Source organism: Dipodomys spectabilis, unplaced genomic scaffold (genome assembly GCF_019054845.1).
Source record: "Dipodomys spectabilis isolate Male_0828 unplaced genomic scaffold, ASM1905484v1 ptg000207l, whole genome shotgun sequence".
NCBI lineage: Eukaryota > Metazoa > Chordata > Mammalia > Rodentia > Heteromyidae > Dipodomys > Dipodomys spectabilis.
Window position 1 is genome coordinate 15,352,916 of NW_024870884.1, and position 17,260 is coordinate 15,370,175.

The 17,260-nt window shown below is 46.5% G+C and overlaps 1 protein-coding gene and 1 non-coding gene across 3 annotated transcripts in view; one reads left to right on the forward strand and one right to left on the reverse strand.

Moving 5' to 3' along the window:
- Wdfy4 (WDFY family member 4) overlaps positions 1–17,260 on the reverse strand; it is a 270,144-nt gene that overhangs the window by 159,975 nt on the left and 92,909 nt on the right. For both annotated transcript variants that reach the window (XM_042696276.1, XM_042696275.1), the window contains exons 26-32: positions 15,968–16,129; positions 14,130–14,221; positions 10,437–10,536; positions 7,408–7,613; positions 6,147–6,316; positions 3,690–3,815; positions 1,403–1,567 (exon numbers count right to left, since the gene is read on the reverse strand). In XM_042696276.1, coding sequence (XP_042552210.1) covers positions 1,403–1,567; positions 3,690–3,815; positions 6,147–6,316; positions 7,408–7,613; positions 10,437–10,536; positions 14,130–14,221; positions 15,968–16,129 — 1,021 coding nt within the window. The remainder of the gene's footprint in view (positions 1–1,402; positions 1,568–3,689; positions 3,816–6,146; positions 6,317–7,407; positions 7,614–10,436; positions 10,537–14,129; positions 14,222–15,967; positions 16,130–17,260) is intronic.
- Trnaa-ugc lies at positions 12,439–12,503 on the forward strand. Its single transcript has one exon. It is a non-coding gene; the product is annotated as a tRNA-Ala (tRNA).

Here is a 17,260-nt window from a genome sequence, read left to right on the forward strand (position 1 = left end):
CTGATTTTCAGACAGATATTACTAGCTTCTTCTCTGTCCCTGGTCCAGGAGGGCAGGGGCAGACGTGTCGTTTTCTGTACCTTCCCCTTCTGCACCTGATCACCAACTCCAGTACTCCTCTCCTGCTCTCATTTCTGCGTCACATTTAAACTCCCAGACAGCCCTTACTTGGCCATCCCTGGTCTGCTGGGATTGGCTATTAGCCCCCAACTCACACAGCTTCCCAAATTCCCTTCTCTAGCCCCAAGCATAGAATACCCAAGACCTTGACCTTAAGCTCCAGGTGAGTCCTTCTATACCCCTTTTCTTGGCTCATCTGACTCTGAACTGGGCCTTTAGAAACTCACTGCCTAAGCTAGGTGCTCACAGCTGTAATCCTAGCTACTCAGGAGGCTGAGATCTGAGGGTCACAGTTTGAAGCTAGCCCAGGCAAAAAGCAAGAGACTCTTTTCTCCAATTAACTAGCAACAACAACAAAAAAAAAAGCCAGACATAAAGGTATGGCTGAAGTGGTAGAGTGCCAGGTTGGAGCTGGAAAAAGCTAAGCAAGAATATGAAGCCCTGAGTTCAAGCCCCACTACTGGCATGTGCACGCACACACACACACACACACACACACACACACACACACACACACACACACACTAAAAATAAAAATAAAAACACCGGAAACTCACTGCCTGGAAGGAGGCCCTAGTCACATCCCTAGGAACCTACAGTCAGGACAAGGGTGCTGAGAATGGAAAGCTCAGCAGAACACAACACAGCCTGTCCCCTGTAGGGTGTACATGCAAGAGACTCCTGGAATGGAGTTACCTGCCTCAAGTTACCACTGCATGGGTGTTCTGTATAGATTCAGACTCAATCTACTATCACCCTGTGTGTGTGTGTGTGTGTGTGTGTGTGTGTGTGTGTGTGCCAGTCTTAGAGTTTGAGCCCAGAGCCTGGGCACTGTCCCTGAGCATCTTTGTTCAAGGTTGGCACTCTGCCACTTGAGTCATAGCTCCACTTCTGGCTTTTTGGTGGCCAATTGGAGATAACCAACTCACAGATTTTCCTCACTAGGCTGGTTTTGAACCATGACGCTCAGGTCTCAGCCTCTTGAGTAGCTAGGATTATAGGCATGAACCTCCAGTGCCCAGCGACTATCCCATTTCTCATTAAGGAGATTCCTAACAACACAACAAAATTATCGAGTGTCAGAGCTGAAAATGACCTTGAGCTACATCTCAGCCCAGAAAAGGAAAACGACCCATGCTGAGTATTCAGTGTTCCAGTCAAGCTGCTGAATGTGTATTTTAACTTTGTGGGGGAGGGGAAAAGGGAGATTTAGCCCTTCATCTGTGAAGAATGATGAAATTCACCCTTGCTCTCCCTAAGGCAGGGAGATACCCTGTCCTACCTTTTGGGTTCCCAGGGGAAAGGTGACCATAGCCAAGGTCTGGAGGAAGTCCGGGGCCCGCCACGTGGGGTCCTGCGGGTAGGTGCGGTGCACCAGGGTGAGGAACTGCAGCGTGCTGGTGGGGAAGGTCAGCTCCCAGGCGTCGTCCTCCAAACCTACTGAGGGCTAAGGACAAGCTTTGTGAGATACAAGATACGGTGACAGCAGTACGGCTGGGGCTTTCAGACAGAGCTAGAGGAACTGGACTCCAGCAGGAAGATCTTCTGGAGACTTGTAATAAGACAAGTGACTGATAGCCAGGTGCTGGTGGCTCACACCTGTAATCCTAGATACTCAAGAGACCGAGAACTGAGGATCAAGGTTTGAAGCCAGATGGGACAGAAAAGTCCATGAAACTCTTATCTCCAATTAACCAACCGGAGTCTCCAATGGGAAACTTAGAAACTCTTGTCTCCAATTAATTAGCAAAAAGCTGGAAATGGATGGCTCAAATGAGAAGTGTCAGTCTTGAGTGAAAAAGCCAGGGAGATCATGAGGCCCTGAGTTCAAGCCCCAGTACTGGCACAATTTTTTTTTAAAAAAAGATGCATTATTTATAGTGCCATCCATATATCAATACATGCAGACAGCCACAGGCCAGCCAATCAGAAGCACACAGCGGCACAAGGATCTGTCTTGTTGTAGGCTTCCAATCGCCCTTGCTCTCTTCAGAATAAAGTTGAGTTTTTCAGCCTCTCATGCACAGTCACATTGCCCTATCCCCTCCTGTGTCACTCTACTCTCTTTCATAGGCCACATGGCCTTCACCCTTCACACTTGCCTCCATGTCTAAAATGCCCCGCCCACCCATCTCCAGTGACTTTGAATAATTATTCTCTCCAGAAGCCTCTCTCTCTGTGCCCTATCTGTAGCTGGTGGCCACTTGCCTTCTCTAGGATCTCTACCACACACATGTCACTGCAGGGAAAGGTTGGTGGAGGTAACCTCCCTAAAAGGAGAAGCCCTGGGCTAGGAAGGTGGCTCAGTGGTAGAGTGCTTGCCTGGCATGCATGAGGCCCTGGGTTCCATTCCTCAGCACCACAGAAGTAGAAAAAGCCAGAAGTGTCGCTATGGCTCAAGTGGTAGAGTGTTAATCTTGAACTGAAGAGCTGAGGAACAGTGCCCAGGCCCAGAGTTCAGGTCTGACAAATAACAACAACAACAATAATAATAATAATAATAAATTTTTAAAAATAACAGGAGAAGCCCTTCTTTGCCCTCCGAAATGTCCTTCTGGAAGCACAGTGGCCTCAAAAATGCCAAAAATCCTAGCTACTCAAGCAGTAGAAATCAGGAAGATCTCAAATTGAGGCCAGCCTGGACAAAAAGTTGGTCCGATCCTCTCTTAACCAATAAGAAGCTGGATGTGGCCAAACAACAAAGGGAAATTTTAGGATCGTAGTCCAGACAGACTCAAGCACATATGTGAAAAAATAACTAAAGCCAAAAGGGCTGGGGGCATGGCTTATGAAGTAGAGCATCACATCTTCCCAAAATTGCTCTCTTTGAACAAAGAGAAATGTTTAAACAAAGGAGAAACAGGTATCTCTCAGTGAAAGTACTCTAAGGTCCTTTGTTCACCTAAATCATTCCTGGGAAGTAGTTTCTTCACCTTTAATGATGCTGCTAGGGTTTGAATGCGACTCTTAGTAGTTCATAGGTTGTTAAAGGTGTCTGGAGGCTGGGTCATTAGGCAATAGTTAAATGAAGTCGTGAAGGTAAGGCCTCTGGGATGGCATTAGTGGCCTGAAAGAAGAGACCACAGCTAGCATACTTGCTCTGTCTTCCATTGCTGGCCACTACTGTGTTATAAGGAAACACAAAGGCACTGAGCAGATGTTGGCCCCATGCTCCTGAACTTCCCAGCCTCTAGAACTGTGAGCTACATAAATCTCTATTCTTTTTTTTTTTGTCTTTCATATAGCCTGAACTCTGGGCACTGTCCCTCAACTCTTCAGCTCAAGGCTAGCACTCTACCACTTGAGCCAAGCACTACTTCCGGTTTTTTCTGCTATGTGGTACTGAGGAATCGAACCCAGGGCCTGATGCATGCCAGGCAAGCACTCTACCACTGAGCCACCTTCCCAGCCTTAAACCTCTATGCTTTATAAATCACATAGCCTCATGCGGCTTGTCATAGCAACGGAAAATGGACAAATGCTGGGAAGATACTGGGAAAAGTCGAGATGACCTTTCCAAACTCTTCTTGCCATCAGGACCTTCTGGTACAGCATAAATGGGTTCCCACCTGGCTCATGATGGATTTCAACATTTCCAGGAGCATCAGGGCACCTTCCATGCATAACCCAGCCTGGAGGACTTCTTGCTGGTGGTGTGACTGCAGGAGCCACTGAAGCATAGCATCGAGGCTGTCCTGAAAGAGGAACAGGGGCTGTAAGGAGGTCTGGGGCTGCTCACCAAGGCATCTGCTTTGTTGCCAGAACCCTCCATGCCATCAGCCCATATGGAAAACTCCCCCCAGCGGATGGCATGTAAGAGAAACACACACCTCCAAGATGTTGCTGAAGACTAAGTAGCAACTTACAGCAAGTCTGACTCTTAGGGACTGGGGTGTGGTTCAGAGTATAAGCCTAGCATGTGTGAGGCCCTGGGTCCAATCCTCAGCACCAAAAGATAACAATTAATTTAATTAACCCAGGTTTTACAAAAGGTTGGCTGTTTAGGTTACTCTTACAATGATTCAATGTCTTAATCAAGTCTAATGAAATTTGGTAAGAGATTATGTAACACTTAGGAAGCATTCAAGGAGCTGGAAGAGTACAGGCTAGAGGGAAGAGCACAAATTTGGAATCAGGACTGACTTTGCCCTTTTAATAGCCCAAGCACGCTATTCAGCTGCTTGGCAGCTCCATTTCCTTCTCTACGAAATGAAAACTCCCATTATCTACACCCATGGGACTGTTTAAATATCAAAATACAATACGTAAACATCTCTTACATGTCTTGACACTCAGCAGATATTTGTCTCTTGCCATTCAGAGAAAAATAGAAATTCAGGTCTACATAGCATATTATTTTGAAGGATGATCTATAATCTGTCAGTGTATATCAGATTGATCAAAGGTCAAAAGAGGTGAATGTGATTCAGTTCAGTGTAAGACCAAGAAACAATTTCAAAGTCTTATATTTTTCAGATGCCCAAGAAAAATGAAGGAAGACAGCCTGTCTTTCAGGTGCTCACTTCCTAAGGTAAAGAACACTGAAGCACAAAGGAGGAAGTGTCTAGGGTTTTCCACAGGATGTCACATGGAGCTGAATCTTGGGGCAGATTACAATAGGAAAAAACAATCCGAAAAGGCTCAGGGCAGATGAGTATAGAGCGGATGGTCTTATCAGGCAGAGGACTCAGTGGGTAAAGGTATGAAGGGCAGATGAATTGGAGTCAGGTTAGAGAGGCAAGTCAGGCACCCAAACATAAGGGATCTTGATGCTGTCTGGTCCTGCAGGAATAAAAACCAACAACAACTTGGGCTTGGTTTGAGTGAGCCAGGACAGGGATGGGAGGTGATCTGTATGCTAAGGGTGAACATTCTTTGGGAACAGTTGGCCAAAGAAGGGCTGAAAAGTATTGTTTGGGAGGTCTGTCATGGGGCCTGAACTCGGCCTGGGTGCTATCCCTCAGCTCTTCAGCTCAAGGCTAGCACTCTACCACTTGAGCCATAGCGCCACTTCTAGCTTTTCTTGCTTATTGTGCTGAGGAATGGAACCCAGGGCCTCATGCATGCAAAGCAAGCACTCTACCACTTGAGCCACTTTCCCAGCCCTGAAAAGTAATTTTTAAAAGTATGGAGGGGGGTGCCAGAGGCTCATACCTATAATTCTAGCTATTCAGGAAGTTGAGACCAGAGGATCCTGGTTCAAAGCCAGCCCAGGCAGAAAAGAACATGAGACACTTGGCTTCAATTAACCAGCAAAAGGAAAAAACAGCCAGAAGTAAAACTGTGGTTCAAGTGGTAGAGGGCTAGGCTTGAACAAAAAGCTCAAGGACAGCACCCAAGCCCTGAGTTCAAGCCCCAGGACTGGCACAAAAATAAAAAGCAGAGGGGAAATATCAGTTAGCCAGGAACGGAGTCAAAGGACAACATCTGGTTATACAGAGGACATAATTTAATGTACTTATGGTTCATGAGTAAAGGGTAAGTAGAGCTAGGTGCTGGTGACTCAAGTGTGTAATCCTAGCTACTCAGAAGCCTGAGATCTGAAGCTGGAGTTCAAAGACTGCCTTTGACTGGCAGAAAGGTCCCTAAGTCTCTTATATCCAAGTAGCTAGCAAAAATCTGGAAGTGGATCTGTGGCTCATGTGGTAGAGTGCTAGCTTTGAGCAAAAAAGCTAAGGGACAGCACCCAGGCCCTGGATTCAAGCTCTAGGATGGATAGATAGATAGATAGATAGATAGATAGATAGATAGATAGATAGATGATAGATAGATAGATAGATAGATAGAGACAGATACATAGAGCAATAGATCTATAATATCTATCTATATCTATATATGAAGAAACTGAAAGGACAGAAGAAGTATGGCTCAAGTGGTACAGTGTCAGCTTTGAGCAAAACAGCCAAGGGAAAGCACAAGGCCCTGAGTTCAAATCCTAGTAGTACTTGGGCACACATACACACACATTCACACACACACACACACATAAAAGAAAAACAAGTGTGCTCTTTCACCATCAAACCTACTTTTGGCTCATCCACCAGCTCTGTGAGTGGAGTGTGTAGGAAGAAGGCAGACACAATGAGGAAGACTTCTGGAATATGAACATGGTGAGCCAGAAATTCGTTCAGGACGCGGAACCCAGGTAGCAGGCAGGGACTCTGGTTGGGCATGGTAGTTTGGCTCTTCAGGTTGTCTATTGATCAGTAGGAGGAGATAAAATCCCAAGACAGAGCAATCACTTCCAATTAAGGTAAACAGTGGTCACCTCCCACTACCAGAAACCACTACAGAAACACCAGATAGAAATAGATGGCACACCAAGATAGTAAGAAAGTTCTCAACCGTAACTCCTTTCTTGTTCCTACATTCATTTTCTTCTTATTCATTCTGCAAACATAGATGCTTACTGAGTATCAATGACTTGTGCCATCCTAGCTACTCAAAAGGCTGAGATCTGAGGATTGAGGTTAGAAGACAACCAGGGATGGGGCTGGGAAGGTGGCTCAGTGGTAGAGTGGTAGAGGCCCTGGGTTCGATTCCTCAGCACCACATAAGCAAAAAGAAAAAAGCCAGAAGTGGCACTGTGGCTCAAGTGGTAGAGTGCTAGCCTTGAGCTGAAGAGCTGAGGGACAGCGCCCAGGCCCAGAGTTTCAGGCCCCATGACTAGACCCAAAAAAAAAAAAAAAGAGACGTCAACCCAGGAAGGAAAGTCTGTGAGACTCTTGTCTCCAATTATGCCAAAAAGAAATCAGAAATGGAGCTATGCTCAAGTGTTAGAGTTCTATTCTTGAGCAAAAGAGCTCAGGGACAATGCCCAGGCCCTGAGTTTAAGCCCCATGATCAGAAAAAAAAAATACTTCATGCCAACTAAGCAAGAGGCAAGCAGACAATTTATAATTGGGAAAATGGGATTCCTGTACAAAGATGCACAGGATTCTAGGTGCTCCTGAAGCTGACAGGGCTTGTGAACTGTAATAAGTATAGAGGGGAGCAGAGGTAGTTAACACAGGGCCCCTCCTGACATGGAGGAAGTAGCATTTGAACCCAGGCCTGAAAGAAGAATACAGATCTGGCAGGACAGGGGCCTCAGAAAGAGGAAACAGTGAAGTGTTAGGATGAGGTAAACACAGACTCCAGGTGCTAAAAACCCAATAGGCTACAGAGGAGAGCCAGGGGGCAGGCCTTGAAGACGGGATCAAGGTGAACTTATTATATAGGCTAGACAGGTCTCCAGTGGGAAAGGGCTGGCTCAATCTCCCTTCTTGGCAACAACCCCTTGCTCACCCATCAAAATGTCTACACCCTCGGTGCTGCGCTCCACCCAGGATCCAGCAGACAGGCCATCTTTAAACCGCCCCCGGAGGCAGGGGTTTGACAGGAAGTGCAGCAGCAGCTTCAGAGCCAGCACAGTGGTGCTGGGGTGCAGGTGGCCCTGCAGGAGCAGCAGGAACCAGTCGGGCCCCAAGTTCAGAAACAGCTCTTCCTTTGTCCTGGTGGGGGAAGTCAGGACATGCCATTAGTTATCTCTCAGTCCCTGAGCAAATGACCTGTCCAGAAAAGAATTCCTGCGCTGCCTCACAAGTGATGCAGAAAAGGCAAGTTAATGAAGCCTTTGGCCAGCACCCAGTAATATACACACTACATCTTGGTGCTTCCTTGTTCCCATGGTGCCTCAGGTTCCCGCTCAAATGCTGCTTTTTCCCATAATGCCTTGGGTGCCTGCTCAACTAATGGAAGCGTCAGGGCTGAGCTTGCACTGGTCATCAAGAAGTGAGGCAAAGCCCAGGAGAGATGTGGGAGGAGCCCTGTACTATATATAATAACTGCCCTCCCAGAGGGCGCCACTGAACCCTTTTTGGAGGACCCTCCCTGACAGGAGAATCTTACTACTTTTCCTTTGCAGCTTTCCTTTCACTTTCAAATAAACTCACTATGTTTACCTTAAAAAGGTGCTGGCAGGATCAAGATCGCTGTCTCAGAACCATTGGGAACTTTACATCATTAAACACAAGAATATGATAGGCCCTCTTATTCTGCTACCGTTCACATTCACATCGTGCAGGAATGGCACCCATCTAATATAATCACCACTTCTGAAGTCATAAAACAGTTAATATTTGCTTAACCTTGTTTTTATTTTTTATTTATGTATTTATTTATTTATTTTTGGCAGTCGTGGGGCCTGAACTCTGGGCCTGAGCGCTGTCCCTCAGCAATTCAGCTCAAGGCTAGCGCTCTACCACTTGAGCCACAGCGCCACTTCCAGCTTTTTCTGCTTATGTGGTGCTGAGGAATGGAACCCAGGGCCTCATGCTTGCAAGGCAAGCACTCTACCACTGAGCCACCTTCCCAGCCCGTTTACCCTTGTTTTTAAAGAGACTGGTGAAAACTAATTGGAACCAGCCAATTTATGTATCTATATCAGCATAGGTTGAAAAAACATGATAAACTACCACTTTCAAAAATTATTTTTAGAGGTTGGAGGCAGGCCTCAATTGGTAGAGTGTTAGCCAATGAGCAAAAGAAACAGGTACTGAGTTTAAATCCCAGTCTCAGACCAAAACATAAGATGTATTTTTGGAAGGATTTATCTGGAAAATAGACTTGCTGGAGGGAGCTGGATGGCAGGAGGTGGGCAGACAGTCCAGGAAAGATGGTGGCCTGGGTTATGGCCTTGATCCTCCGGGGGCCACGAGGGTTGCATCTGTGCTGAGCAGTGTTCTCCCCATCAGCAGTCAGAGCAGCTGTGGTGAGTGGGGAGCCAGGGTCCGCTAGAGTGAGAACTGGAGGGGGAATGAAGAAACTGTCCTCTCTTCTCGCTCTGCCTCTGGTGTGTACTGACTAAGTGGCTTTGGAAGAGCTTCCGACGTGCTCTGGTCATTTTGCTCCGCGATGATTTGGTTGGTAATGGTGATATTGACGATGGTAATAGTGACTGTGGTGATGGTGATGATGATGCTGAAATGGTGGTGGTGATGGTAGTGGAAATGCCGGTGATGCCGGTGGTGATAATAGTGACCATAGGAGTGAGCTTATAGTCTCTTTGTTTTTTTTAGCTTATAGTCTTTATAGTATCATAGGCACCGTTTTTTGGGATTGTCTCCATATAATTAATTCATTTAATCCTCATCACATCCACTTATGAAAGATAATTTTTAGGCAGTGTGCTGGTACTGGGGCTTGTACTCAGAGCCTGGGTATTATCTCTAGGGCTTTGTTTGTTTTTGCTCTGTTTGTTTTTGCTCAGGGCTAAAGCGCTACCATTGGAGCCACAGCTCCTCTTCCAGCTTTTTGCTCGATAATCAGAGGTAAGTCTCAGAGACATTCCTGCCCAAGCTGGTTTTGAACCTTGATCCTCAGATCTCAGCCTCTTCAGTAGCTAGGCACCTGGCTGAAGATACTATTTTTATTGTCATATAGATGAATAGAGACCTGGCTTGCATAACCTCTCCGGGTCCCTTGAGGACAGAGCTGGGATTCATTCCATCCCAGAAGATTGAGAACTAGGTTCCAGGTATAGGACAGGACCAGGACCCAGCACTGTAGTACATTATCTTCCAAAGAGATGGAAAAGGAAAGGACCAGAATCATTGGTCTCTACAGCCTCTTCCAGTTTCATTGCATTCAGATTTTAAGAATGAAAAGATGTGTACACTGGTGAATTTTCAACCTCTGCTTTACTGCAGAGTAACTATCCACCTGCACCCCAAACACACATGCACACTCACCTATAGGTGCTCAGCAAATGAGTATTATATGACTAACTCTAGGTTGTAGGCATGCAATAGGAAGAAGGAAGTTAACGGAATGAGTTTCATAATTACATGTTACTAGGAAGTTAATTAAAGAGAGATATTTCTTTTTTTCCCCAGTTCAGAATATTAAAGCACTAATAGAAAGTGGCCAAAAAAAAAAGTCTGGAGAGGCTTCTCCTTGGTAGATGTTATCTGGTCTATCCATTTCTCCCATTCTGCTGTCTGACAAGCATAAGGCATTGAAGTTAGTAATTGTCACCATTGCCAGAACAATAACAATCACATAATCGCAATAGTAACGAAAGAACTTCTTGAAATTATACTGACGCTGTTTCTAGTTCCCCATACTCACTGAATATTTCCACTAGACATCTATCTTAGGGCAAAGTCTGGTTTATTGGGTGGAGAGAATATCATTTTCTTCAGAATAGTATAGGAAAACACATTGCAAACAGACTCAGATGCTTAACTTTTCATTAAGGAAAGGTTGTAATACCACAGTACTGCACCCTGTATAACAGAGCTTCATGCCAAATCACTCTTCCTGGAGCTACTTACTCAGAGGACAGATGAAGCTGGGAAGAAGATATTACACTGAGCAGCATCTCCAGCAACTGGTTTCTGAGCCAGATTGAATTTCCAGATGTTTGGCTTCCAGCTAAATGAGAGAGAGAGAGAGAGAGAGAGAGAGAGAGAGAGAGAGGGGGGGGGGGGAATTCAGAATTCAGATTTGAAAGAAAACAAATGTAAAGAGATATAATATCTGCTTTAGTAAGCAATCATAATTATCAAAAGCTTAGTTTACTCAGGAATTGGGGCACTCAAATGCAGACTGTCAATGCAATGCTTAAAAACAAATTCCAGGAAATGTTCCTAAAGTTCCTTTTACACTAGAGATTAATTTTTGTCGTTGTTTTAAACTAGAGATGATTTTAATGCTGCTTATCCCCAAGAAAACTCATTAAAAATTATAAAGTCAAATTTATCTTTCAGTGAATTTGTGTGTGTGTGTGTGTGTGTGTGTGAGAGAGAGAGAGAGAGAGAGAGAGAGATAGAAAGAGGGGGGAGAGGGAGGTAGAAAGAGAGAGAGTACTGGGGGCTTGAACTCAGGGCCTCAGACCCTTGTTTGGCTTTTTCACTCAAGCTGGTGATCTACTGCTTGAGCCACAGATCAACTTCCTTTTTGGTGGTTAACTGGAGATAAGAGTCTCATAGACTTTCCTGCCAGGCTGGCTTTGAATTTGTTTCCTCAGATCTTAATCTCCTGAGCAGCTAAAACTGTAGGCATGAGTTACCAGAGCCTCACAGGTAGAATTATTTTTGACAGCCAACATTTCTTGATCACCAATTAAGAGAAAAACTGAGCTGCAAAAAGTCTATCACATTTATTCTTTTGGTTCTGGCCTTATTTTGGCTTCTATTTTTTTTTTTTTTTTTTGGGTCCAGTAGTGGGGCCTGAACTCTGGGCCTAGGCGCTATCCCTCAGCTCTTCAGCTCAAGGCTAGCGCTCTACCACTTGAGCCACAGCGCCACTTCCGGCTTTTTTTCTTTTTGCTTCTGTGGTGCTGGGGAATGGAACCCAGGGCCTCATGCATGCAAGGCAAGCGCTCTACCACTGAGCCACCTTCCCAGCCCTATTTTGGCTTCTAAGCTTGTGCTCTGCACGCCTGTATTACACTGAAATCAGAACATATATTATACTGGAGACACACACAAACCAGTAGGGAAAGAAATTTGACTCTTCAAGCGCCATTAAGAATGGTCATTTTGCCTGGGTGCTGGTGGCTCACGCCTGTAATCTTAGCTACTCAGGAGGCTGAGATCTGAAGATCGTGCTTCAAAGCCAGCCCGGGCAGGAAAGTCCATGAGACTCTGATCTCCAATAAAAACCACCAGAAAACCGGAAGTGGTACTGTGGCTCAAGTGGTAGAGCACTAGCCATGAGCTGAAGAGCTGAGGAACAACACCCAGGCTCAGAGTTCAAGCCCCACAACCAAAAAAATAAAAATAAAAAATAATGGTTGTTTTGGGGCTTGTTCTGTTTTGTTTTTGTGTTGGTCCTGGGACTTGAACTCAGGGCCCGAGTGCTATCCCTGAACTTCTTTTGCTCAAGGCTAGTGCTCACTTGAGCCACAGGTCCACTTCTTGCTTTTGTTGAGATTAGAGTCTCACAGACTTTCCTGCCAGGGCTGGCTTCACACCACGATCCTCACATCTCAGCCTCCTGAGTAGCTAAGATTATAGGTGTGAGCCACTGGCTCCTGACATGAGGTTGGACTTCTGAAGCAAGTTGAAGAAGTAGCACTGGAGTCTCCCTCTTTTGAGTTTTGGCTCCATCTCTGATTAAAACCATAATCTGAGCTTCCATTTCCTCATCTGCAAAATGGAAATAATAATTGATGTTTTGAGGCTTTGTCTTAGGATAACTTATCTGAATAAAGATGTCCCCAAGAATCTTTCATGATGGTCAGACTATTTCAGACCTGCCCTATTCAGCTCAGTGGCCAATATTTTCATGTGGTCATCTCACATTCAAAATATAGATAGTTTGGGCTGGGAAGGTGGCTCAGTGGTAGAGCGCGTGCCTTGCATGCATGAGGCCCTGGGTTCGATTCCCCAGCACCACATAAGCAAAAAGGAAAAAAGCTGGAAGTGGCGCTGTGGCTCAAGTGGTAGAGCGCTAGCCTTGAGCTGAAGAGCTGAGGGACAGCGCCCAGTCCCAGAGTTCAGGCCCACGACTGGACCCCCCCCCCAAAAAAAAATGTAGGTAGTTTGAGAAATTGCACTTTTAATTGCATATAAGTATCTTTCTTTCTGCCAGTAATTGGGTTTGAACTCAGGGCTTCTGTGTTGTCCCTTAGCTTTTATTGCTCAAGGCTAGCACTCTACCACCTGAGCCACAGCTCCACTTTCAGCTTTTTTTGTGGTTAATTGGAGATAAGAGTTTCATTAACTTACTTGAACAGATTGGCTTTGAACCATGATACTCAGATCTCAGCCTCCTAAGAAACTAGGTTTACAGGCATGAGCTATGGGTGTCTAGCTCATGTAAGAAGCCTTTTTTGGTGTGTGTGGGGGGGGGGAGTTCCAGTTTTGGAATTTGAACTCAGCACATCCAAAGATAAACAAGCGCTCTACCACTTGTATCATGTTCCCAGCCCCTTTTGCTTTTAGGTTTTTCTTTTTTTCCTTTCTTCTTAGAAAAAGCCTTACAATTTTTCCTGAAACTGTGATCCTTCTACCCCTGTTTCCTGCTCAGCTAGGACTACAAGTGTGTATCACCAATCCTGGCCCAAATTTTATATGATTTTAATTAATTAAAATTCAAATTTAAAAGGCTACATGTGGCTAGTGGCTTGTAGAGGTCCCCCATGGATCACCTTAGCGGACAGGGGAGCATTAACATGGATAAGGTTATTCTATGCATCCAAGCAGAGAGAGAGTGACTCAGAAATGAATTCTAGCCTGGTGCCTGTGCCTCATGCCTGTAATCCTAGCTACCCAGGTGCGGAGATCTGAGGATCATGGCTCAAAGTCAGCCCAAGCAAGAAAGTCTGTGAGACTTATACTTCCAACTAAGCACCAAAAAGGTCAGAAGTAGAGCTATGGATCAAGTGGTAGAACATTGGCCTTGAGCTAAAAAAAAACTCAGAGACAATGCCTAGGCCATGAGTTCAACCCTCACATTAGGAAAGAAAGAAAAAAAAGAAGAAAGAAAGAAAGAAAGGAAGAAACAAAGAAACAAAGAAACAAACAAAGAAACAAAGAAACAAAGAAAGAAAGAAAGAAAGGAGGGAGGGAGGGAGGGAGGGAGGGAAGGCTGGCAGGCAGGCAGGCAGGCATCACAAATCTGTGTATTACAAGAAGCCCAAGGGGCTTTAGAAGTTTGTAGGGCTGGGAATGAATGGCTACTTTTGTAGAGAAGTTAGGAGTTAGGGACATGGCCTCCCATGCCCACATCATGGACAGAAGCTTGATAACATTACATTTTGGATGTGTTGTGGGCACTGAGAGTTAATGGGGTTCAGCATAGAAAGGCGGCAGGGTCTCACATGCAGGGAGTTGACTGCTGCCAAGGACGCTCAAGCAGGAGTGAACCCATTGGTGTCATTTGTGACTCTCATGGTAATCTTCAGCCTCCCAGATGCAGCCTCAGCCATGGGGCTCACACCCCCCAACAATGCATGCCTCCAAACACTGGGAGGTTCATCCTGTCACCTTCAGACTGGGGTTAGGGAAATACACTCTCACCAGGCACATGGTGGTCCTGGCCTCCATCCACACAGATCTGTCTCTCGTTCACTGATGAAGGCTTGAGGGTGTAAATGACAAACAGCCCAACCCTGCAGGCGACAGGAAGACAAGAAAAGGCTCGGTGGTGGCCTCAGCCATACCTGTGGAGCACATATTAGTGTCTTCTCCACAATCCACTCCATGGGGTTTTGGGAGTGGGGGGATGATACTGACCAGGGGATCTTATTCTTTCTCCTCGCCAAATAAAGAATTGTGAATTGGGAAAAGTGGGAGTAGAGGCAAAGTTGATTGGAAAAGGAGAGTAAGATGCTGAGAGAAACTGAGGAAAAGCAACGGAGCTACTGGCATGATAATGTAAGCCCCTAACCTGGACTCCCAACTAGGAGGGTCACCCTGTACCATGTGAGCACTTCCCACCTGCTTCCCAAGAAAGGGGGAAGGAAGAGGAGGAGGAGGAAGAGGAGGAGGAAGAGGAGGAGGAGGAAAAAGAAGAGGAGAGGGAAGGAGGAGGAGAAAGAGGATGAGGAAGAAGAGCAAGAAAGAGAAGAGAAGATGGAAGGAGGAGGAGAAAGAGGATGAGGAAGAAGAGCAAGAAAGAGAAGAGAAGAAGAAGAGGAGGGGGAAGGAAGAGGAAGGGTAGGAGGGAGAGGAAGAGGAGGAGGAAAAGGAGGAGAAGGATGGGGAGGGGAAGGAGGGGGAGAAGGAAGAAGGGGAGGAGGAAGAGGGGGAGGAGGAGAAGGAGAAGGAGGGGGAGGAGAAGGAGAAGGAGGGGGAGAAGGAGAAGGAGAAGGAGGGGGAGAAGGAGGAAGGGGAGGAGGAGGGAGAGGAGAGGAGGGGGAAGAGGAAGGGGGGAGAGGAGGAAGCAGCAGCAAGTACAGAGTAGGGCCCAGAAATCAGCAGCTGCTATAGGCTCTCCGGGCCTCTCTTTTGCAGCCCTTTTGGTGACTCTCAGCTGTCCTACCATCTAGTTGGGTGCCGGTCCCCTGTGCTGATCTGCTCTAGCCTCATCAGCAACTTTGCTCTCATCAGAGCGATTGTCACCGTCTTCTGAGGTCTTTGGGAAGGGGAAGGCCCATGGTCTCCACTGGTTGTCTCTGCTTTCCCAGGATCTTTGGTTCCAATGGGCCACCGTCTTCAAGAAAAGGAGGGTGTGTTATCTCCACTGGTCATGGTCTCTGCTTATCTGCCTAATTTTTCACCTTTTTAGCCTCAGTGTAAGGGACATTGTGTAATTCTATGACGCACACAGCACTTCCAGAGACTTCTAAAATGGGTCAAAATTCATTGGAGATGTTAATTCTGGCTCCTGTAGATCAGATGGGGGGAGAAAGGAGGGGCTGGGTGTGGTGTGAGCTGGGACTGTCTGAGGAAGGGGAGGTCTGCAGGAGGCAGAGGTGGACAACCACCAGCCACCAAGGACTGCTATGTTCTTGAACATGCTTCCATTCCAGGCACAGTAGAACCATCCCACACCACGGGGCAGTGGACCAAATCTCTGATGAGGGAACCCAGCCTCTTTACAAGACATCGCACCTTTCTCCTAATTCTCAGCCCAAAACAAACTTTTAGGGGATTCCTAAACATGTTAGATTAAATATGTAGAAAGAGTAAGAGACAGAGAGAGAGTGAGCTAGGTCTAAGCTCCCTTGGGGGGGTGGGGGAGAGAAAGAGAGAGAGAGAGAGAGAGAGAGAGAGAGAGAGAGAGAGAGCATGCTGGAGCAGGAGGAGGAAGAGGAGGAGAAGGAGGGGGAGGAGGAGGAGGAGGACTGGGTCTATACTCCCTTGGGAAGCAGTCCTGGGGCCCTGCCCTTCCCCAGGGGAGTTTGACAAGGTACCTGAGCAAGTCCTGGATACTGAAGTGGCTCCTCAGTTGACAGCCTAGGATGGCAATTATGGTAGGGACCTTGGAGGGGGCCAGGCGAGGCTCATTGAAGAGGAAGATGAGCTTGGGTATAAGCTGTGCCTGGTGAGCAACTTCAGCATTCCTGGGTCCCTCCCTGAAGAACCCAGGGAAAGAGGCAGTAAAAGCTTTTACTGGAATGAACCAAATTTGCTGTGTTTTTGCTAAAAAGGTTTTCCCCCCGCCCCCCAAGCTAGGTTTGTTCTATGGCCTTCTGACTCCAGTGCTCTCTTGGCAGCTTGTCAAGATGCCATCAGACATCCATTGAGAATATGTCTGCCAAGTGCACGGAGTCACTGGGGCATGTGCCTCCCTCCACCCCACCAAACCCATCCCCTGGGCCGGAAACTGCCTTCAAAAACAAACCCCAATTATTGACTTAAATTCTAAGCCTTTGGGAAAATGAGTACTGGCCTTAGAAAATTCAGAACAAAGACAGACACACACATGAGCCTCTTGTGTCTCTCAACAAGAGGTCCTCCACGGGTGTGTCTGGGTACGTGATTTTCCTGCCTCCCCAAACCACAAAGTGGATCCACCGGCCACAGAATCAAAGGGGAGGGAGGGAGAATTCAAATACCCACAACACCCCGCCGCCCTCCCCCCTACTTAGTCTGGTCACAAATCCAATTTCCAGTAAATTCTACCTCCTCCAAAGACTACAGCTCCCCAGGCAATGTCGGCCCAGGCTCTCTAGCTTGGGCTGCTACAGCCTTTCTCTCCTTTTTTCCTCTCTGTGTTTCTCCAAGTCCTTTCTTCACAGGACTAGGTCTCACTCTTCTCTGAATGTCCAGCACGGTGAACGGGGTGTGAATGTAGTGGGGTTTCTATCAGCTTTCCAATAACAGGAAGCTGAATGGGAAGATGTGTGTAAATGCATTCAGAACTCAACAGGAAGCCAGGGCGCCACTCACCACTAGCTATTCAGGAAGCTGAGATCTGAAGATCATGATTGAAAGTCACCTGGGCAGAAAAGTCCTTGAGACTCTGATCTTCAATAAACCACCAAATAGCTGCAAGTGGAGCTGTGGTTCAAGTGGTAGAGCACTAGCCTTCAGCACAAAAGCTCAGGGACAGTGTTCGGGCACTGAATTCAAGCCCCAAGACAAGCACCAAAAAAATAAATAAAAGAAGAAGAAAAAAAGGAAAAACCAGATGCCAATGAACTAGAACTGCCTGATGGTGAGGAAGCAGGAGGCTTCATCATTTCCTTCTACTTCCCCAGCCC